The sequence below is a fragment of the Mustela lutreola genome, chromosome 5 (assembly GCF_030435805.1).
Source record: "Mustela lutreola isolate mMusLut2 chromosome 5, mMusLut2.pri, whole genome shotgun sequence".
NCBI classification, from domain to species: Eukaryota; Metazoa; Chordata; class Mammalia; order Carnivora; family Mustelidae; genus Mustela; species Mustela lutreola.
In genome coordinates, this window is record NC_081294.1 from 75,870,060 (window position 1) to 75,893,171 (window position 23,112).

Genomic DNA, 23,112 nt, shown 5'->3' on the forward strand with positions numbered 1-23,112 from the left:
CTCTCTTTCAGGCATTCGGTTTCTCACATTTGCAGGCACTATAACACAGTACAGTGGTCCCTACACCTCCCTGCACATCAGAACCATCTGCCTAGACATCTAAAACTGTACACGTCAGGAGGTCAAAAAGGGCAGTGAAACTTCTTAGGGTTATGGAAATGTTTCACATCTTGACCGCAAGGATACTTAGATGACTGTACACAGCTACTGTTTCATCAAACCAGACATTTAAAATGGGTATATTTTATCTTACATCAATTATATCTCAATAAATCTGGGGAAACAAAAACACTACAGAAAACAAAACAAAACAAAAAACCCTCAAACCTATAGAATTGGGGCCCAAGAAGCAAGAATTTCAATGAACTTCACAGGTGACCCTTATGCACTTAGAACAATGAATAGCTCAAACCATCAGAATGAGAAAGACCAGGATCCAAATGTACTTACCAGAAACACGACTCTGGGCAAAACACTATTTAAGTCTCAATTTCCTCAAGTGCAAAAAGAAGACAATAATAGTACTGACCCTCAAGTATCCTGAGGTCTCAGTAAGAAAAGTATATAGAGGACTCAGCAGACAGCGCTGCCTGCAATGAAGGCCCAGGAACCATTGGCAGCAGTTCATTTCATGGCCTATGCTGATGTTACCAAACTACAGCTCCATGAGTCTTCGGCTCTCAGGTCAAGAAGAAAGTCTTCCAAGGTACCTTGTGCCAGAAACGTGGACCCAGGCCTCCCCTGGAGCCATGTCCACATCGCCAATGATCCCCACTACCAACAGGCCACCAAGAACTAAGCAAAACCAGAGCTAAATTAAGGCCCACCCACATCTGTATCACCAGAACTTCCCCTGAGATTCTGGACTACCTAAGTAGTAGATTTCCCCCTCAAGCTGTTTGAGCTGCCCCAGGAAGCCAGGAGGAAACTGAAAAGGAACTTGGAAGCTCAGAGAAGTCAAAAGATAAACAGAACAGCACCTTATCCCAAGGAATACATGGCTTCCCTCAGGACTCCTCCTCTGAAGGCCAAAGAACACATAGTTTTAAGAGGATAATCATACATGGCACTTGCATCTCACTTTAAAACTTACAATGTGTTTCATGTCCCTCATCACCTTTAACTTAAGAGTACATGCCTTGAAAAGTAATAGCAGCTTCCAACCCTGGACTATTTACTTGGGACTAGACTCTGCACTCAAGGCTTTATAGGTACCCTTCTCATTTAATCATCACAGCAAACCTATGAGAATGAGCCATTATCCCTGTTTTAAATGTGAGGCCTACAGAAACACAAGAGATTTTTGTAGATGGATTTCATACCTTGCAATTTTACTGAATTTGTTTATTTTTTTTAAAGATTTTATTTATTTGAAAGAGAGAGGGCACAGAGGGAGAGTGAGAGGGAGAAGCAGACTCCCAGCTAAGCAGAGAGCCTGACGTGGGGCTCAATCCCAGGACCCCAAGATCATGACCTGAGCCACAGGTGGACACTTAACCAACTAAGTAAGCCACCCAGGCACCCCTGAATTTGTTTACAGTGTGTCAAAAAACTGACAGGCTTTAGAGTTTTCTATATATAATTCCATCTCACCTGCAAATAGTGACAGTTTTACTTCTTCCTTTATAATTTCAATCCCTTTTATTTATTTTTCTTGTCTGAGTGCTATGGCAAGGACTTCCAGTACTATACTGAATAAAAGTGGTGAGAGTGGACATCCTTGTCTTCTTCCTGATCTTAGAGGAAAAGTTTTCAGCTTTTCACCACGCAGTATGATGTTAGTTGTGGGCTTGGCATTTATGTCCTCTATCATGTTTAGGTACATCTCTTCTATACATAATTCGTGGAGAGTTTTTATCATAAATGGACACTGAGTTTTGGCAAATGTGTTTTCTGCATCTACTGAGATGATCATGTAATTTTTATCCTTCATTTGGTTGATGTGGGATTTAACAGTGACTGATTTGCAGATATTGATCTATGTTTGCAAACTGGAACAAATCCCACTTGATCACAATGTATGATTCTTTTAATGTATTGTTGACTTCAGTTTCCTAATATTTTGTTCAGTATTTTTGCATCTATGTTCATCTATGTTCTAATTTTCTTGTGGTATCCCTGTCTGGTTTTAGTATCAGGGTAATTCTGCCCTCATAAAATGCATTTGGAAGACTTCCTCTGTTATAACAAACAAATTCAGTAAAGTTGCAGATAGAAAATCAATATACAAAAATCTATTGCATTTCTATATACTAATAATGAACTATCAGAAAGAGAAATAAAAACAACTATTCCATTTACAACTCTATCCAAAAAGAAATACCTAGGAATAAATTAAACCAAGGAGGTGAAAGGCCTATATACTGAAAACCAAAAGATATTAACAAAAGCAATTTTAAAAAAGACAACGAAATGGAAAAATATCTAGGCTCACGATTAGAAGAACTAATGTCATTAAAATGTCCATACTACCTGAAGCAATCTATAGATTCAATGCAATACCTGTGAAAATTCCAATAGCATTTTTCTAAAGATTTTATTTATTTATTTGACAGAGATCATAAGTAGGGAGAGAAGCAGGCAGAGAGAGAGGAGGAAGCAGGCTCCCTGTTGAGGCAGAGATGCGGGGCTCGATCTCAGGACCCTGAGATCATGACCTGAGCTGAAAGCAGAGGCTTTAACCCACTGAGCCACCCAGGCGCCCCCCAATAGCATTTTTCAAAGAAATATAACAAATGATCCTAAATTGTGTCTGGAACTATCCCAGATAGGCAAAGTAATCTTGAGACAGAACAAAGGTGGAAGCATCATGCTCCCTGATTTCAAACTATCTTATAAAAGCTATAGCAATTAAAACAATATGGTATTGGCAAAAACAAAAACAAAAACAAAAACAAAAAAGACACACACATAATCCAACAGAACAGAACAGAGGGCCTAGAAATAAACTGAAGCATATATGGTCAATCAACTTAGAACAAAGAGTCAAGAATATAGAATGGGAAAAAGGACAGTCCCTTAGATAAATGGTGTAGAGAAAACTGGACAGCCACATGCAAAAGAATAAACTGGACAAGTATCTGACACCATACACAAAAAATCAACTCAAAATGGATTAAAAACTTGAACATAACCCCTAAGATAATAAAACTCCCGGAAGACAACATAAGCAGTAAGATTCTTGATACAGGTGTTGGCAATGATTTTTTTAAAATCTGACACCAGAGGCATCTGGATGGCTCAGTTGGTTGAACATCCAACTCTTATTTTTTTTTAATTTTATTTATTTATTTGATAGACAGAGACCATAAGTGGGCAGAGAGGCAGGCAGAGACAGAGAGAGGGGGAAGCAGGCTCCCCGCTAAGCAGAGAGCCCAATGCGGGGCTCGATCCCAGGACCCTGGGATCATGACCCATGCCGAAGGCAGAGGCTTTAACCCACTGAGCCACCCAGGTGCCCCGAACATCCAACTCTTGATTTCGGCTCAGGTCATGACCTCAGGGTTATGGAATTGAGCCCTCCTCAAGCTCCGGACTCTCCGTGGAGTCTGCCTGAGATACTCTCTCTTCCTCTCTGCCCCTTCCCCTGTGCGCTCTCTCTCTCTCTCTCTCTCTAATATATAAAATCTTAAAAAAGAAATCTGACACCAATAGCAGAAATAAATGTGACTACACCATAATAAAATACTTCTGTACAGCAAAGGAAACAGTCAACAAAATAAAAAGGCAACCTACTGAATGGGAGAAAATATTTGTAAATCATCTTTTTAGGGGCTAATACCCAAAATAAGGAGGCATTCATACAACTCAATGGCACAAAAACTAACAATCCAATTTGAGGATTCAGAGGATCTGAAAAGGATTTTTCTAAGGAAGGTATACAAAAGCCCAAAGGGTACATGAAAAGATGCTCAACGTCACTCATCATCAGGGAAATACAAATCAAAATCATAATGAGATATCACCTCACACCTGTTAGGATGGCGAGTATCAAAAAGACAAGAAATAACAAAGGTTGGTGAAAGTGGAGATAAAGGAACCCTTATTCACTGTTGGTTGGAATGTAAATTGGTATAGACACTATGGCAAACAGTACGGATATTCCTCAAAAAAGTAAAAAATGGAGCTACCATATGATCCATCAATTCTACTCCTGAAGAAAATAGAAACACTAACTCAAAAATATAACTACATATCTGTAACCCCATGTTCAATGCATCATTATTCACAACAGCCAAGGTACAGAAAGTGTTGCTAAGTGTCCATCAATGGATGAATGCATAAAGAAATTCTGGTATACATACATATACATACACACAATGGAGTATTATTCAGCCATAAAAAATGAGATTTTTGCCATTTGTGACAACATTGGTGGACCTCAAGGGCATTGTGACAAGTGAAATAAATCACATAAAGACAGATACCATATGATCTCTCCTACATGTGAATTTAAAAAAAGAAAAGAAAAAAAACAAGCAAGCTCTTAAATACAGAGAACAGATTGGTCATTGTCAGAACCAGGAGTTGGGGGAAGGAGAAATTGGTGAATGAGATAAACAGGTATATCTTATTTTAAAAAGTAATCAGATAGATATAAGTCCACCAGAACACACATACATACATATAAGTGAGGAAACAAAGGATATGAGTAAAATGACTTGACCACGGCCCCATAGGTTCGAACTCAGGTCTGCCGGATCTCAAAACCCACTACTAACTACTGTGCACAGCAGGAACTACCTCCATTTTAGAGATAAGCCAACTGAGGCTGAGAGAAAAAAAAGCAACTAGCTTAAGATCACCCAGGCAAGTAGGAAGCCAAGTGGGATGTGCAACCAGATTCTCAGATGCCAGGCCTAATGCCCCTTTCACTTCACCGGGAAAAGGGGAACAACAGCATTTGAACCTCCTAAAGATATTAATATAGGCTGGTATCCAAAGCTTCCAAACACTTACTGTTACAGAGTCTTTCACTCTAGACTCCTCTGGTCCCTTAGCTTACCAATCAGGCTTAACCAAACACTGGTCTTGAGGAAACCTAGAGGCACACCACTGGACCCCAAAGTAGGGTAAGTAGGTTTTCTTTGAAAAACCAGACCAACTATAGCAGCAAGCAGGGTGCTTCACACAGTAAGTATATGGGAAACACGCATCTTTCAGGATCTTTAAGAATTCCTTCCTCTCTCCAATTGCCAACCTGCAACTGGTGCCCTCTGCTGGTAAATTCATGCATGTCTTCATAACAAAAGCTAGATCTAATTACTACACCGAATGGCTTAAAAAGGTCGGGGGGGGGGGGCGGTGAAGAATATGCTCCTTCACTGAACTTTGTGTTTAAGAATGAGCATTAATTCCTACTTATATCTTTTTCATAGGTAGCTGTCCTCTAGCTGCTCTTACTGTTGCTCCTGTCTCCCCTCTCTGGTTCTTTCCTTTCTGGTTACAAAGAAAACTGGGCTTTTTTACATGAAAAGGTAAAATACAGATGTAACATAGTGACAAAATCAAGAATACAGTGATGTATGTGAATGAGGTCAGGTCTGCACAACTAGCAGATACAGAGAACGGAGGCAGGCACAGACTTAACATAATGTAAAACTCATGAGCGAGTATGTTCAAATATTGTGATCACTCTCTACAACTGCATTCCTACAATTCAGCCTCACTGACTATCTAACTCTGTCGATGCAATGGGTGTGCCAGGGATCTAGAACACAAATCCTACATGAACAGAAGGCCAAAGAGCTTACAAGCTGGTTTGGGGAAATTACACATGGAGACATATAAATAGCGGTTTAAAAAAAAAAAAAAAAAGAGTGAGAAAGAGAGAGAGGTTCAAGAGAGGTAAAAAAGAGGAACTATGGGAACTCAGTGAAGGAGAACAAAACTTTCAGTTTGGGGGAGACAGGAGGAACAGAAATAAAGGTGGATGAGTAATTCTGTGGAACTTCAAAAAAGGTATTCATAAATGTAAATAGTTGCTACTAATTTGTTTCTCATGACCTCATTTAAAATTTTAAAAATAAAACATTGGTTTAATCCTGCCACTTTAATATACTGACATATTATGCCACATTAAATAATATATGCTATTACATATTTTTATAATAAGTTTTTATTGTGGTGGAATACATATAAAACTATTTTAACCAATTATAAGCGCACAGTTCAGTGCATTTACATTCACAATGTTGTGCAACCATTACCACTAACCATCTACAGAACTTCTTCATCATTCCCAAAGGAATTCTCCATTCACTCCTCACCCAAGCCCCTGGTTATCTCCATCCTTCTTTTTGTCTCCATCAACTTGCCTATTCTAGAGACCTCATAGAAGTGTAATCATTCAGTTGTCCTTCTGTGTCTGGCTTATTTCATTTAGGATAATGTTTTCAAGTTTCACCCATATTGTAACATGTATCGGAATTTCATTCTTTTTTATGGCTAAGTAATATTCCACTGCATGCATAAGCCACATTTTCTTTATCCATTCACCTGCTGATGGACACCAGATTTTAACATTTTACCTTTTTCACAGAGCACTATTTAGTAAACATTCCCTAATGTTTAATATTTATAGTTTTCAATCTCTTGCTATAGACAATATCATAATAACCATCTTTGTGCAAAAACTGTTTTCCTTGCATTTTTTTCTTAGGTTAAATTCCTAGTACCAGAGCCCTAGAGCCAAAGGATATAATTTCATGGTTCTTACTAAATATATCCATATTTGCCTTCCTCATTCATCATCTTTCCTAGCCTATGGAGAAGTTACTGTCATGCAATTTCAGCTGTCAAAGTACAAAACTGTGGTTAAAGTCAATTGGAAGGTGACAAACAAATAGTTTTGCCAATTGAAAATAAAAGCTTTCAAGTTCATGGCTATATGGATCCAGAGATTCAAAGGCAACCACTGTGACTCTGAAGTCAGAAAGAAAGTCGAGATTGAGAAGAGATATGTCACGTCGGCATTTTTGCCACAATCTCCCTTTTGTGATGCAAGTCTCATCTTCCCTGTATGAAAATCTTATCACATGATCAGGACAGAATAACTTCATGGTAACATGAAGTCACTAAATCAGACCAACTTGCTACACATTTCACTGCAGAGACTTTACAAGCAAACAAAATGTGATCCTTCTAACATAGTGACATAACTGTATCTGTCATGGGATGCTACTGTTTATAATAGTTATACCTCTTTTATCCCTAAAGAATTATTTATGGTGCTTATGTCAAAAATTTCTTTCACTTAGATAATTTTAAAGACTGACAGAAGGCAGTTCTTATTATAAACTTGCTTACAAAGAATTTACATGATGGCAGGGAGTCTCCCCAGACTCAATAATGCCAGAAACTGCTCAAAACTGCTAGAAGAGGCAGTAATGAAAAGACCTAGAGCTTTTAGAGAAAAGAAATTAACAAAGTAGAAACTTCTCAGAAGAGCTGTCCACTTAACATAGGGCTGGCTGATCTTTGTGATGTTTTCCAAAACTGCACCTTCTACCCACAACCCAATGTTTTCCACTTAATTTGATTACACTTAAAAAAAAAAAATAAAAAGTTGGCTGTGTCTGGTATTCCCAAGACCAACCCAACAATGAGAGACTAGCTAGAAGAAATCACAGAACTCAACACTAAGTGTTGAACTAAGAGCTAGAGTTTAAAAGTCACATGGTTAAGTATTCGTAGTTGGCTGTGTCTGGTATTCCCAAGACCAACCCTACATTGAGAGACTAGCTAGAAGAAATCACAGAACTCAACACTAAGTGTTGTACTAAGAGCTAGAGTTTAAAAGTCACATGGTTAAGTATTCGTAGTCCAATCATACAGAAAAAAAGACACAGACAGTCTGGAGGAATCCATGTATAAGCTTCTTTATGCTCTCTCCCTACCATGCTCTGTCCTCTGTGATGTTTCTGCCCAAGAACTCAATACTCAATGTTTTATAGATATCCACTACCTAGCACTTATCAAAATTCCAGACTCCCAGAAGGAAAAAAAGGTAGTTAACATAAATCAGATTGCTACACAGTCTAGACACAGTGAACCACCATTCTCCATTAATTTATGAACACTACCTAAATCTGGGTGCCCCAACGAGAGCCAATCTTGCAGGCAGCCCCTCTAAAGACAGCCCAGAAGCAATTAAGATTCATTTCAGCCAAAAAGAATCAATCTGTCTCATATGTAAATGTATGTAGGAGGTACACAAACACAGAGAATTAAAGAGATTGTGGGTCTTTTATACCTTCAGCCAAGTTGCTCTCATTGCTTTCCTCATTAACCCTCATTGAAAGCAACTATACCAAAGGCACAGGAATTCTGTTCTAAGAGATGGAAAGCCAGAGACTCTTTTATACTTCAAGGCAGACAATGACATTCTTCTGTTCAAAACCCTGAAATGGTTCACCATTCATGTGGTCAAAGCCAAAATCCTACAACAGCTTATAAGTGCCTACATGGTCTGGCCCGTCTGACCTCATCAGTCACTCCTTTCCTCCTCTTCCCCCATCTGCAGCCACCATGACCAACTTACTTTTCCTCAAAAACACCAGGCACAATCCCACCCCAGAGCTTCTGCTTTCCTAATCCTCTAACTGGAATGCTCTTCCTCTATGTATCTACACTGCTCACTCCATTTTCCTCAAGTCTTTCCTCAAACGTCACTTTCTCTGAGAGACCCACCTAAACCACCCTATTTTAAAATGCGCTCTCTTCACAAGCATCCTTACAGCACTCCCTACTCCATTTTGTTTTTGGTTTTTGAGATCTTATTTATCTATTGTCAGAGAGATAGAGAGTGCGCATGCACAGAGGGAGCTGCAGGCAGAGAGGGAAGTAGACTCTCCACTGAGCAGGGAGCCCAAGGCGGGGCTTGATCCCAGGACCCCTGGGATCATGACCTGAGCCAAAGGCAGACACTTAAAAAGACTGGGCCAACCAGGCATCCCAGCACTCCCTACTCAAGGTAATTTTTTCATACCATTCACTCATCATCTGCCAACACACCATATAATTTATTATGTTTCATTGTCTCCACTAAAATATAAGCTCTACCGAGGGCAGGGATTTTGGGCTCTTTTTCACTGCTCTGTTTTCAGCTGAATCATTGAGGAAAATAATCATAAATCTAACCTAACATAGTAGGAAATAGGGAGACACTAAAATTCAAACAATGTGAGAAAACTCAGGACAGGACACTAACTCACAATAGCTATATCTTCTCCAAGGGTGATGGAACCTGGGAGATCAAGTCATTAGAAAATAGGGAAAGGACTTAAAACTTTTCACTGAAGAGATAAAGGCACACTCAGAGTTATTGAGGTATTCATGAAAGGAATTATTTACAAGGGTGTGGTTACAGGAAAATCAACAATGTTTGACAAACATCTTGGGACCAGCAACAGCAAGCCTGAAGCAGCTATACGACTGAGTGTTTATCAGAACCAGAAAAGACCTAGAGCTGTAAGAGGGCCACTGGAACAGAGTTGTGGCCACCGGAAACCAGTTTGCAGAGTATGTGTATTTGGGGAACAGGGGTACAAATATGTACACCTTGCCTTTCTCTCACTCTTTCTGTCTGCTGGTTTCTCCCACTGCCTAAACCAAAAAAGGAGAAGCCAAAAAAGTACACAGTTCTTTAAGAATCAAGCTCCCAAGAACACAAGAAAAAGAAAGGTGGTGGGTGGGCCGAGAGGGGCAAAAAGAGAATACCGAGCACAGTAATCATTTTGTAAAGCTATCTGCAAAGAAACCATACATCACTGTACTTACCAGCATCTTCAGCTATGTTCCACACCTAAATCTAAATCTCTTCTCTCCATTCCCAAGAATTATCACCATCCTCCTAGTCACACAGTAATTCTGATGCAACTATTCTTCTTCCCACATACCCAGTCATTTGACAATTAAGACTTTCACAACTTCCCTCATAGTCCCTATTTCCAGCACTACCTCTTTGTTCATGCTCTCCTTTTCTTACCTGGTTAACATAAGCTCTCTTAACAACCTTGTCAGCTGAAACATCACTGAACTGCCATCTATTCCACTCAGTGCTACGGAGTTAATCTTTCTAAATTAACAGTCTCACTACCACTCTTATCACTCAATAACCATTAGTGATTTCCACTGCCTGCCAGATAAGGTCCAAACTCCTTAGCATAGTATTCAAAGACCTTAGTAATGTGGTTCCAACTTCTCTCAATTTATTTCCCACAGATCTCCTCTACCCTTAGTACAAATTATCCACCTGTATTTGGAAGCAAATCAAGTTTAGCGTGAAGAGTGTGATCATCGGAATCAGTCAGACTTGGATTCAAGTCCCAGCTCAACCATTTCCCCAGCTAGAAACCTGGGAAAAGTTACAGAATCTTTCTGAGACAAGCTTCAGCCACCTCTAAAGCAGAGGGTTAGTGAACAGATCCAGTCAGAACATGTGTAAATGTATTTTGTACAATGTTTAGCACATAGGCTCCATGTCTCTACCTATTTGTCCCTCTACTTGAAATTATCTTTTTCTCCCCAATCTTATCTATGTGGCAATTTTTTTTTAGGTCAAATGCTTTATCTTCCACAATGCTTTTCTTGATCTTTCTTCCAACATGAAAAACATTTCTCCTCAACATTCACATTATTTATACCTTCCTTATATCAACAAATACTTAAACACTTATGGATAGCTAACATGATTCATACCTCTCCCACTACAGTTGAAGCAGCAGAAGTTTAGGAGGTTCCCATATCCAAGCTCATCCAACAAGGGCAAAGCCTAGTTTAAAACCAATCTCAGGGAATGCCTGGATGGCCCAGTTGATTAAGTGTCTGCCTTAAGCTCAGGTTATGATTCCAGAGTTCTGGGGTCAAGTCCTGCACTGAGGCTCCCTGCTCAGTGAGGAGCCTGCCTCTTCCCTCTGCTGCTCCCCCTACTTGTGCTGACAAATAAAACCGTTAAAAAATAACAAAACCAGGGGCGCCTGGGTGGCTCAGTGGGTTAAAGCCTCTGCCTTCAGTTCGGGTCATGGTTCCAGGGTCCTGGGATCCACCCCTGCATCGGGCTCTCTGCTTGGTGGGGAGCCTGATTCTTCCTCCTCCTCTCTCTCTCTGCCTGCCTCTCCACCCACTTGTGATCTCTGTCAAATGAATAAATAAAATTTAAAAAAAAAAAAAAGCAAACCTATCTTAGTACTAAGACTGAGCTACAGACTATATACGCCTATGTGACTACTTACTCTCTTCAAGATGGCTATTCATTCACCTCATTAACTGTGCAAATACCACGTGGTTGGGGGGAAATAAAGATACACCTTTTACTAGGCAGTCATGCCTCTTATCACAGGCCATAATTTTAACATTACATACCAGAGAATATAGTTAAAGTCCTTTAAAGGCATTCTTTTACTCAATCTGTTCGACAACCTTGAGACAGGTATTACTAATATTCTTTTTATTTATTTATTTATTCAGCGTAACAGTATTCATTATTTTTGCACCACACCCAGTGCTCCATGCAATCCGTGCCCTCTCCAATACCCACCACCTGGTTCCCCCAACCTCCCACCCTCCGCCCCTTCAAAACCCTGATTGTTTTTCAGAGTCCATAGTCTCTCATGGCTCACCTCCCCTTCTAATTTCCCTCAACTCCCTTCTCCTCTCCATCTCCCCTTATCCTCCATGCTCTTTGTTATGCTCCACAAATAAGTGAAACCATATGATAATTGACTCTCTCTGCTTGACTTATTTCACTCAGCATAATCTCTTCCAGTCCTGTCCATGTTGCTACAAAAGTTGGGTATTCATCCTTTCTGATGGTATTCTCTCCTTTTTAAAGACAAAGAAACTGAGGGTTTAGGCCAACTTGTTCAATGTCACAGGACTAGAAAGTGACAGGGTCAAGAATGAAATCTAAACTATTTGATGCCAAAATGTATGTCCTTAAGGACTATGAAATATTAAATCAGATGCTTACTCTGAAGTAAATTGTATTTGCAACATAAACATCAGTGAAAAAATGCACCTTTCACATGGTATCTAATCTAGTAACCAGTGAACATGTAAAGCCTTAATATAATCAGAGAATGAATGCTAAATAACAATGACACACTCCAAATTGTTTGTATGTTGTTAACAATCCCAGATGACGCTGTGATGCTTAAAAGGAAAGGATCCATCATTTCCAAAGAAACTGAATTTCAATCAGAATGCAGTTATTTGAAGACAAGAACCATGTTTTTCTTACTGCTATGTATCTCCAAATTCTAGATGTCTTTTGCACAAAGGTGATCAATACCTGATGAAAATGATGGCAATCACTGAGAAATAAGCATGTCATTTAAATGCTACACATCAAAGAATTTTAGTTCACATCAGAGAATTTTAAAGCAGATGATGACACAAACCTATTTCAGGTAGTTTTGTTTTGTCTTGTATTTACTTATTTAAGCAAACCAAAGTGGTAAAATAATCATAGGAGCCTAAGAGAATCTGCCTGGGAAAAGGAGGCACACATACAAGGAAAAAATGCCTTCCTAGAAAGGTATCTTTGTGAATCCTTTTCCTCTGTGAATACTTAATTCACCTAGCTCCAAGTGCAAGCAAAAAAGTAGGTGGAAGAAGTAGAAGACTCAACTGCCCTTCCTACTTTCTGATTCTTTTTTTAAAAGCAGCTTTCAGGGCGCCTGGGTGGCTCAGTGGGTTAAGCCGCTGCCTTCGGCTCAGGTCATGATCTCAGGGTCCTGGGATTGAGGCCCGTATCGGGCTCTCTGCTCAGCAGGGAGCCTGCTTCCCTCTCTCTCTCTCTGCCTGCCTCTCCATCTACTTGTGATTTCTCTCTGTCAAATAAATAAATAAAATCTTTAAAAATAAATAAATAAATAAATAAATAAATAAATAAAATAAAAGCAGCTTCCAAATATCTCCTTTTTATGATAAATGTCTTATCTAGTAGCATTTAAATTCTCCTTTAGGGATAATGTGAAGTTCACCCAAAAACAAGTTCCAATCTCAAAGACTAATGTTCTCAAACCAGTTGTGTGCCTCTTTGAAATGAGTAATATATTCTATTTCCCAACTAAAATAATTCCACACATTATAATTAGCAAAAGACTAAATTTAAACATCAAGAACATTCACGAAGTGTTAAAGTCAAATTCAATTTGAGGCTATAATTCATGCCCACTTATTTTTCAAATACTGCCTCCCCCCAAATTATACAAATGTTAACTTTATTTTTAAGATGAAATGTAGAGAATATATAACCTTTCACTTACAGCAAATTCACTTTCTTTTGTATCACAAACTGACTTAATTACTGTAAGTTTCTAACAAAATCGTATTTTAAAATCTACTAGTAAGTCAAAATATAAGATATTTGTAAGATGAAAATGCAAGAATGATGAGCATACTGCTAACTACAGCTTAATAAAAGGGGTCTCCCAAAAGTGAATTACACTCCTGATGGAAAAATCCACTAGTATATGGTGATTATCATTTCCTACTTAATATTTCCACAATCTTGTAAATCTTTCACTGAATAAGTTTCACCTCTCTTAAGCTGATTTTGCTATCAATACTTAGCAAAAATCCTGAATCTTAAAATAATGCAAAATAAATAAAAATGGATGATGTGCTTTTAGAGTCTACTCTGCAGTCTAATAATACAAGAAAAAAAGGTAAAGAGCCTTTTATTTAGCAAGTTGCTTAATTCAACTTAAAAGCAATTTCTGCAGTGAGAAACCCCTATGGTAGAATAAACTAGAGAAGAATAATAAACTGCCTCTTTATTGTTATAAAATTTCCAGACTTCAAAGTATAGTCCCTTCAGAATATCAAGGCATGTTTTTTAATGTAGATACATTAAATATGATTTAATCAACTCTTTCTCATGAACTGAAACAAAAAGCTAGGAGGGGAAAATAACTATCAGAAAAATCCTTGTAGGACTCTAGCAGATTTCTCAGAGAACAATCCATACACTAATATGGCCCTGCGATTTGGTATAATCTGTGAAATGGAGTGGGGGCAGGGGGGGCGCTGGGTGGCTCAGTCAGTTAAGCATCTACCTTCAGCTAAGGTCATGATCCTGGGGTCCTGGGATCGAGATCCATGTTGGGGCTGAGCAGGGAGCCCGCTTCTCTCTCTCTCTCCCTCCAGCTTGCTTGTGCTCTCTCACGCTCTCTCAAATAAAAAAATAAAATCTTAAAAAAAAAAAAAAAAAGCTGTAGAATGGCCTTAGCCACCTCATCCACCTATTCTAAATGTCAATTCTCTGGTTTCCTTTGATCCACACAGAAAGTCACCCCTACTGCTCATAATACATGTCTGAGTAAAATGCCCATACTCTATTTTGTTTAAATTCCCACCACCCAAACTAAACCGTGGGTACCTCGTGAGCAATTTATTTACTACATTTATTTTACTCTATTTACTACACATATTTTACTATATCTACTACATGTATTATTTACTACATTTAGCTAAGTCACGTTCAATAAATTGTTTATAAAGAATTACAAAAATTAGTGCCAGGGTTTCCTCTTGAAGGCTGTTACTGAATTAGTTACCAAATAGGACTAAGAACTAACAGTATCGAATCAGAAAGAATCGAAGCAATTAAAGTCTTTCATACCACAGGAAAAATTAGCCTAAGAAAAATAAGTTGACTTACCAAGGTTAAATAGTAAGATCTGAATCCATGTTTCAACTGGCAATTTAGATTTTGGGTATTGCCCACCTCTGATCCAGAGTAAACCTCTCCCAGCATACCCTTTCCAGGTTATTTTCTTTGTTTTCTCAAGAGCTTCTTGAGGAAGTATTTAGCAATTCACATAATTCAACTTAAAAGCAATTTCCGCAGTGAAAAACCTCTATTCACACACATCTGAAATACGATGATACCAGTTTTAGGTAGAATAAACTAGAAAATAATAAACAACTGCCTATTGTTATAAATTTCCAGAATTCAATGTATAGTCCCTTCAGAATATAAAGGCATGCTTTTAATGTAGATATATTAAATATTCTTTAATCAACTCTTTCTCATTCAAGGAAATTTGGGAGAGAAAAATGACTAAGTATCAGAAAAATCCTTGTAGGACTCTAGGAGATTTCTTAGAGAACTATCCATACACTAATATAACCAATAGCTTCAGCCAGGCTCCTATACTTGACTTTTTTCCTCTTTTTTATGTTGTAAATGACAACACAAAGCCTGCAAAAGTCTTAAATTAAAAACAGAAAACTGGAAATATGCTATTCAATAAATCATGTGCATCTATGCTATAGTACACCATATAGTTATATAAGATACATGTATAAATATAGAATATCTTTGATGTTAAAATTCATATATATGCATATGTATCTACCTATCCTACCAAAGAAAAAGATCTAGAAAACAAATTGTTAACAAAGGTTATCTCTGGGCACTGCAAGAAAACAGAAATTTTTTTAACTTTTACAATTTTTTTAAAAAATAAGCAGAAGATTCCTATTTCTTGTTCTCAGCAGCTCCATGATCTTAGGCAAATTACTTACACTAGGTACTAGCCTGTAGCTAATACAGAATAGATAATAGGATCTCCTCATAGTTACTGAGGACTAAAATAAATGATGCACAGAATACCTCGCACAATGTAATAGTCAAACCTTTATTTCGGACAGTAATGAAATGTCCTAAGTGATAGTGTGTAGCCATCTTATGGAAAAACTGTCAAATATTTCTGCAGTAAAAACCACTGGAGAAAACAGAAGGGGAGGACAACAATATGTTCCTGAAATGATAAGGCCATTAACTATTCTATCATGTATAATCGAGCTTTGAAAATTTTCTGTAAAATGTTTTCACTGAATTTACCCTAAGGCTTTAAAAAGCTGCAATTGAGTATGTACCTTCATCTGTGTGTATACAAAGAACTGAAAAATATTTCTGAAACCACAAAACTGCTGCATTCTACCACATTTAACTATGAGTTAACTATCTAATAAATTAAGTACACGAGATCAGCAAGAACATATCTGCAAAGATAATGATCACATTACTCATCAATCAAGAGAAAAAACTCATTCCATCAAAAAGAGTATTTTAACTTATAGGACAACTATACTATGAAACATTTACGGTTGGCCCTCAAACACAGGTTTGAATTACACAGGTCCACTTAGTGATCTTTTTCTATAAATGCAGTACGACACTATAAATATCATTTTCTCTTATTAGTTTAATAATTATCTTCTCTCTAGCTTACTTTATTAGAATACAATATGATAGCTGTAACATACAAAATATGTGCTAATTGACTATGCTATAGCTAAAACATCCAGCTGACAGGATTAGTAGTTAAGTTTAAGGAGAGTCAAAACTTACACACAGATTTTAAACTGCATTGGGGGGGGGGGGTGTCACTGCCCCAACCCCCACTATGTTCAAGGGTCAACTATATAGACAACAGAAAGGTGTATTTGTATTCCTATGAGAATGTTATTGACATACATTAAAAATGCAAAACCATATAATCCTATTTTTAAAAAAATTAACTTAGGTGCATACCAAGGAGAGTTAGGAGAATATAAACTTATTAACGATTACCCTTGAGAAGAGGATTTGGTCATATTGGTAGAATATTTACTCACTTTTCATTTATTTTGATTTATAACCAGTTATTTAACATTAGTAAATTTATTCTTAAAATACACCAGCCCCAAGACTCAATAAGATTTTTGTATTTTCTATTTCCTAGTAGTAATAATGCCGTTTTCTGTGACAGTCTAAATGATAAGCAACATAACAACTTTTTAAATAACATACTGTATTGCAGAAAATACGTTTCTTAGGCTTTACCTATTCTTTCAAGGGATTCTTTATTGAAAAAAAAATCTTACAATGTATTTTCACTTTTAATAGAAAGCATGAAACAAAGGCACATCAAAATAACCTGCAAAGAGACATTAAGAAAAAAGCACTGCCCTACTCTGGTTTAGAGGCAATTTTTGTTGCCCTGTTTCAGATGGAAGTGAAATAAAGACCTTCTGAAACAGAATAGAACGCATTTTTCCCAGTAATCACAATCTTACACTCATTAAGTTGGTTAAAATAGGGGAGACTTACCCAAATGTTATCTTTCTAGGTAAAATCCACTGTCTACTTGCAGTTTTACTCATATCAATCCAACATCCAAAGGTCCACTTTCAGTCAGCAAAGATACAGGCATATAAAATTTAACAGAACACAAATTCGAGAAAAGCAAACACTTAAAGAAGCCTACAAAATAAGCGACACTGTCACTTCTGGTCTTGAGGGGAATAATCATCAATACTAAATTTTCAAGTATCCTCAAACCCTTTAACCTTGTTTAAATGCAAAAATTTATTGTGAGGCATATTTAAGAAATTATGTTCAAAAGCACTAAGTTATTGGAAGAAACATATCATTCTATAGTTATCCCTATAAACATTAACCATTTGCAAGCTTAAGATTTGAAACTACCATCAATCTTTAAATACCTTTCAAAACATGGTTCAACTAATAATTACCACTGAATTTATACCAAAAATCCCGTAAATGTAAAAGCTCTTCATAATAGCGAGACAAAAAATGGTTTTTATTTTGATAATCTTTCAAATTAGATTCAAGCATGGCATAAAATTCTATTCAGTACTGACTAGATTCTGTACCACACCCTCTCATGAATTCTTAAGTTTTAAGTAATAATGTTCAGATAGTTCTCATAGGTGAAAGGACTTAAAAACCCTACATATCAAAAATGCTTCTATAAAAATTGACAAGAGCAATTCCAGAAAGACTAAATATCACTATGCTTTTGCCTTCACTGAATACCAGTCCAGATCACAGAAAATCAAGGTAAATGCACAACAATGAAGTGTTAATATAAATGAACAGCACCTTGAGTTGCTTTTCTAATTAACAGGTAATCCTTCTACATCATTCATTTTATGTTTTAGAAGTCACTATGTTAGGAATACAAAATACCAATAACCTTATCAGACTTTGGAAACCCTCCAAAAAGGGGACTATTCCAACTGACCCAGAAGAATTGGATCTTCCCACTAAAGCTGAATAAAAGGCAAGCAGAGTAATAGTTATAATGAAAACTTTTAAGCGTATCATTTTCTGTACCTTCGAGGCACTCACAAAATGGTACTAAACTACCAAATGAAGAAGTCCACATGTATTATGTTTCACTAAACTAAAAAATAAATTTAAAGAGCTGTAGAACTTTTAAGAGCAAGATTTGACTACATTTATTCAACGTGCAAAAAACATCTATCCCATCTGTCATAGAGGTATACTCAAGTTATCTGTACCAAGCATCAGCTATTGTCAAAACGACTACTGAGCAGTCCTAATCTAGCCTCACAATCTTGACCTCTCTTCTATCTCTTGAAATGAAAGCCCCAGCAATTAAGATAAAAAATTTGGCACAAATTTGATATTAAGAAATATACAGTAGCAAGAACTAAGACAAAGTCAATGCTAAAATAATCTTTTACTTTAAAGCCCATTAACCGCCCCTTCAGAAAGCTTCTTAATATACATTTGGGCTTTTGAATGCAATATTCAAGTAAAAAGTTTTACCGTAACATTAAATCAAGTGTACTATATCATAAGTACTCTGAACACACCCACCAGGTTATACATACTCTCACTCAATCATGTAAAGAATTGAATTCTTTATTTGTGATATCCATAAACGTTGCTATTCTATATTTCTATCCAGGAAGGCAATTTTCTCCTATATCATTGTTTTGTTTTGTTTTTTATAAACAACAACTTGAATTCTATTGCATGAAAGGGCTACAAATATACATTTGTTAACCAAGCAGAATACACAAATATTTTGCTTTACAACTTGCACCTAAGACACCAGTACACGTAGCTGGTTCATTAGCTGTCATAGCAATTTTGGGCCATTGCCCAAGCTATGCATAGCAGTTTACATTTTCAAATCTCGTGTAGAAAGGGTAATAGTGATATGGACTGTTAACTACATTCCCATAAAGCCCATCTCAGTTACAAGTAAATGTGTAACCAAAGTCTGCACAGATTTGTGATGGCAAAACTTCTAAATCTGATGCAATTATCCTAAACAAGTTTTTTAAACAAATTGTTTCGCAGATATACTGCCATTCTGCCAGTAGATGGTGCTACAAAGGTTGGGGGAAGGATTTCCAAGAGGACAACAATTCAGCTATAGGAAAAAACGTTTAAACCTGCTCTGAAAATACAAAAATGCATTTGGTTTAAGGGTAAAATATAACCCTTATTTGTAACCATTCATTACAGACAAACCAGTAAGAGGGATGAAACTAGGCCATCTGAAAATTTTTAAACAGTTTATATGAATGAAAACACATGCTTAACACAAACTATTTCTTTTCAAACTACACAGTACATACTTTGAAGTAAATTCTCATAGAAAGAAGTGACCAACCATGTCAAGACGATAAGCAAATCGCTTGGTACAAGAGATGGATGCACAGAAACTTTAAAGATTTTAAAAAGCTACATCCACCACTGCAAAAGTTTTGCCTGTAAGGGATAAAATTTAACACGTCACTAGAAAGGCAACAGGAAAAAAAAAAAAAAAACCACCAAAGGACCTTTTGAAAGTTTCTCTAAGTACACATCAAGAATTAAGAATGAACACGAAAATTATTAAACTAATATCCCTTAAAACGGTAAGGAATGGATCCTAGAAAAAAAATGTTAGACATATACGGTCAAACACAATGATTTATTAAAAATAAAACGTAAAAATGATTTTTGTACATATGCTTCCAAATTTCAGGCATGGAATCCAAGTAGATTTCATAGAAAACGCTGTAGCCAGATATCAAGTCCTTACAACAAAGTAAACTACCCCCCCACCCCAACCCCCGCCCAGGTTTTGCTACAGAATCAGCAAGTTCACTCCCTCCCCCCCAAAAAACACAAATTAAAACAAGACATTTTGCTAGTATAAAAACGACCAAGGTCCAAGTAATAATAAAAAAATAGAGTCCATCAATGACTGTAACACAAAAATGTGTATGTGAGGCCGAGTCCATCTTCGGAGGGAGAGACAAGAGAGGTGGCAGGCAAATAGGGCAACACCCCCAAGGATAGCAGCCTTAGAAGCGGCTCCCCCAAGGGCAAAATGGGGAAGGCGGTGGGAGAGGAAGGAACTTAGGAGTTGACCCTAGCTGGGTTGTTGAAAAGAGCTACCCCTATAGCCACTCCCAGGTATTTTTAGATTTTTTTTTTAAAAGGAGCTGCCTCCATAACCACCCCCACCGCCATAGCCGCCTCTGTAAGGTCCACTGTTACTGCGACCGCCCCAGCTGCTGCCACCGCCACCGCCGCCGCCGCCTCCCTTCATGGGCCCATAGGAGGACTGATGCTGGCTGTAGCTGCCGAAGCCGCCGAAGCCGTTACCGTAGTCGCTTCCCCCGTAGGACGAACCGCCTCCGCCGCCTCCGTAGGCATTGTAGCCACCGCCTCCGCCGCCCCCGCCTCCGCCGTAACCACCGTAGCTGTTGTAACCGCCACCGCCGCCTTTAGACAGGCCGTTCTGGTCTCGACCACCGCCGCGACCCCGGCCCCCCCGGCCGCCCCGGGAGGACCGGGACCCGCCTCCGCCCCCACCGGAGTGGATATCCTCCTTGGGGACCGCCTTCTTCACTTCCACGCGATGGCCCTGGATCGGATGGAACTTGACAACCGCGGCCTTGTCTGCCGCGTCGTGATTCTGAAAATACACGAAGCCGAAGCCACGCTTCTTGCCCGACTGCTTGTCGGCAATAATTTCGGCCTTTTCCACCGTGCCAAACTGCGAGAAATGCTCGATGAGGTCGCCCTCGGCCACGTCTCCCTTTAGGCCCCCGACAAAGAGCTTCTTAACCTTGGCGTGGGCACCGGGCCGCGCCGAATCCTCCCGGGACACCGCCCGCTTCAGCTCCACCGTGTTGCCGTCCACGGCATGGGGCGAGGCGGCCATGGCGGCATCGGCCTCCTCCACATTGGAGTAGGTCACGAAGCCGAAGCAACGGGAGCGTTTGGTCTGGGGGTTCACCACCACCACGCAGTCCGTCAGAGTCCCAAAGGCCTCAAAGTGGCCGCGCAGGCCCGACTCACTCGTCTGCACATTGAGGCCGCCGATGAATAGCTTACACAACTGGGAATTCTCCATCTCCACGGCCCGGGCCTTCCCCCCGCCCTGCGAGCTCCGAGGTTTCGCCGTCGCCGTTATCGTTGGCTAAGGCCTCTTCACAGCTTGGGCCCAGCCGTTGCTGGAGCCGCCACCGCCGGTCACCGACGGGGAAGGGAAGAAGGGAAGGGGAGGGAAGGAGGAGAAAAGGAAGGGGAAGGGAAGGGGAGAGGTGCCGGCGAGAGGGCGAGCCGAGGCGTCTGGAAGCCAACCAACACCACCGCTATCGCCACCGCCGCCTCCGCTCCCCTATCTGGGCACCACACAAAGAGGCCGCTGAACGCGCGCGCACCCTCCCCGAGGCGTGCGTCACCGCCGACGTACGGCAGCCCAGTGCAGCCCGCCAATCCCTGCGTCGCTCTCCCTAGTCCCGCCTACCGCGCCGCAGCGCCGCTCTCGGTCACGGACTCCCCGCCCTCCGCGGTCGATTCAAGCCGTCGGCCTGCGCTGCTCCCGCCACCGCCTCTACAGTCCCGCTTTCACACCCTGGCTCCCCCGTGTTCGCTGACCAGGGACTCTCCTTGCTCTCCGCGCACCTCCGCAATTCATTTCTTCCCAGCCCCGCGGCTGTTCCCAGTGTGTTGCCCCCTCCCCTTGCCGTATCCCCTCGCCCAACTCCGCAGCGGCGTTCGCGCCAGCCCCTTGAGAGACATGTGGGTTCAGCCAATCACTGCGACCCGCTCGCGCCCACTTCCGTTTTCGGCCGCCGCTGGACGGGCGCGCTCCCAGGTGCGCGCTGGCTACGGCGCTCCCTGTGTGCAGAACCTACCTGCTACCCAGATGCCTTATCCACCTTCCTGGGCTTGGTGGGGGGCGGGGGTTGAGCGGGGACGCGCTGGGGGCCCGTTCCCAACGGATACGGCCTGGGGCCCCACGCGCGGGCTTTTTGAAAACTTGACTGTTGGGGTTAGGGGTCTGGGTTTACCCGCCGCGATTCAGCCGGGACGCTACACCTGGCATCCTCTCCGCGCGCCCCCCCCCCCGTCCGCACAAAGATGGAGGGTAGAGACCTGGTCGGGGAAAGGCGGTTACTAACCGTTTACTGGGGGCCCGACGCGCAGTTAAACTAAAACACTGGCATGTGGCCCTGAGCAAAAGCAAGCCCGAGGCCAGGTGAAGGGCGGCGGTGTGCCACAAGCGCTTCCGATTTCCGACCGAGGCGTGGCGCAAGAGCCCCCGCCACCCTGCGGCCATCCGTGAAGCCCTTCCCGACGCCCCTCAGCCTCCCCTCGCGCACTCCGACAGCTGGCATTTTCATTTAACTAAAGGGCACACATCGTTTTATAGGTTTACGTTACCTACGCGTTGCTTCCTTCCCAACAAGTTACCTTTCTTTAAAAGCAGTCTACAACAAACCGGGGACCGAAGGGGTTAAACACGAAGACATTATACATAAGTATCACGCAGTGCTGGTAAGTGCCTTACCGACCCTCACTCAGGTGCAAATGCAAGCAAGTTAGGTCGGCTTCCACTTACTGAACATTTTGTGTGCCATGCAAGATTCAAGGAGCGGGACACCGTAAATACTGAAGATGAGGTGTTCCTCACTGCATCCTGGAGTATTCAGGATTGAATGGCGAAAGAGGCAGCACATGCCCTCAATCTCTGATTCAAAGGCTAGATAAAATTTCTAAAGGGACTTTACATGAGGAAAATAGGAAACAAAAACCACATAAGGTTCAAGGGACAGTAAGTAGACTAGTTTGGAGCGAGAGGTTTTTGATAGAAAATAATGGGTAATCCAGGTTTAGAGTCTTGGACATTAGGGAATGCCTTGAAATTTAGGTAGTAGTCAAAATTAGTTCAAAGGCATGTAGATTAAGCTTCATGGCTTGAGAACAAACTAGAGTCTGGTATTACCACCTACTAACTGTGTGATCATTGTATGACTTTGAGCAAGTCACTT

General features: G+C 40.2%; 2 protein-coding genes across 6 annotated transcripts in view; both read right to left on the minus strand.

The window, feature by feature from the left end:
• The window catches only part of KLHL3 (kelch like family member 3), a 312,385-nt gene that overhangs the window by 123,060 nt on the left and 166,213 nt on the right, over window positions 1-23,112 (minus strand). The gene's annotated exons all lie outside the window — the stretch shown is intronic.
• On the minus strand, window positions 18,676-21,528 carry HNRNPA0 (heterogeneous nuclear ribonucleoprotein A0). The gene has a single exon (XM_059174665.1). It carries the CDS (start codon window positions 21,186-21,188, stop codon window positions 20,262-20,264), a length of 927 nt encoding a protein of 308 aa, XP_059030648.1. The 5' UTR covers window positions 21,189-21,528; the 3' UTR covers window positions 18,676-20,261.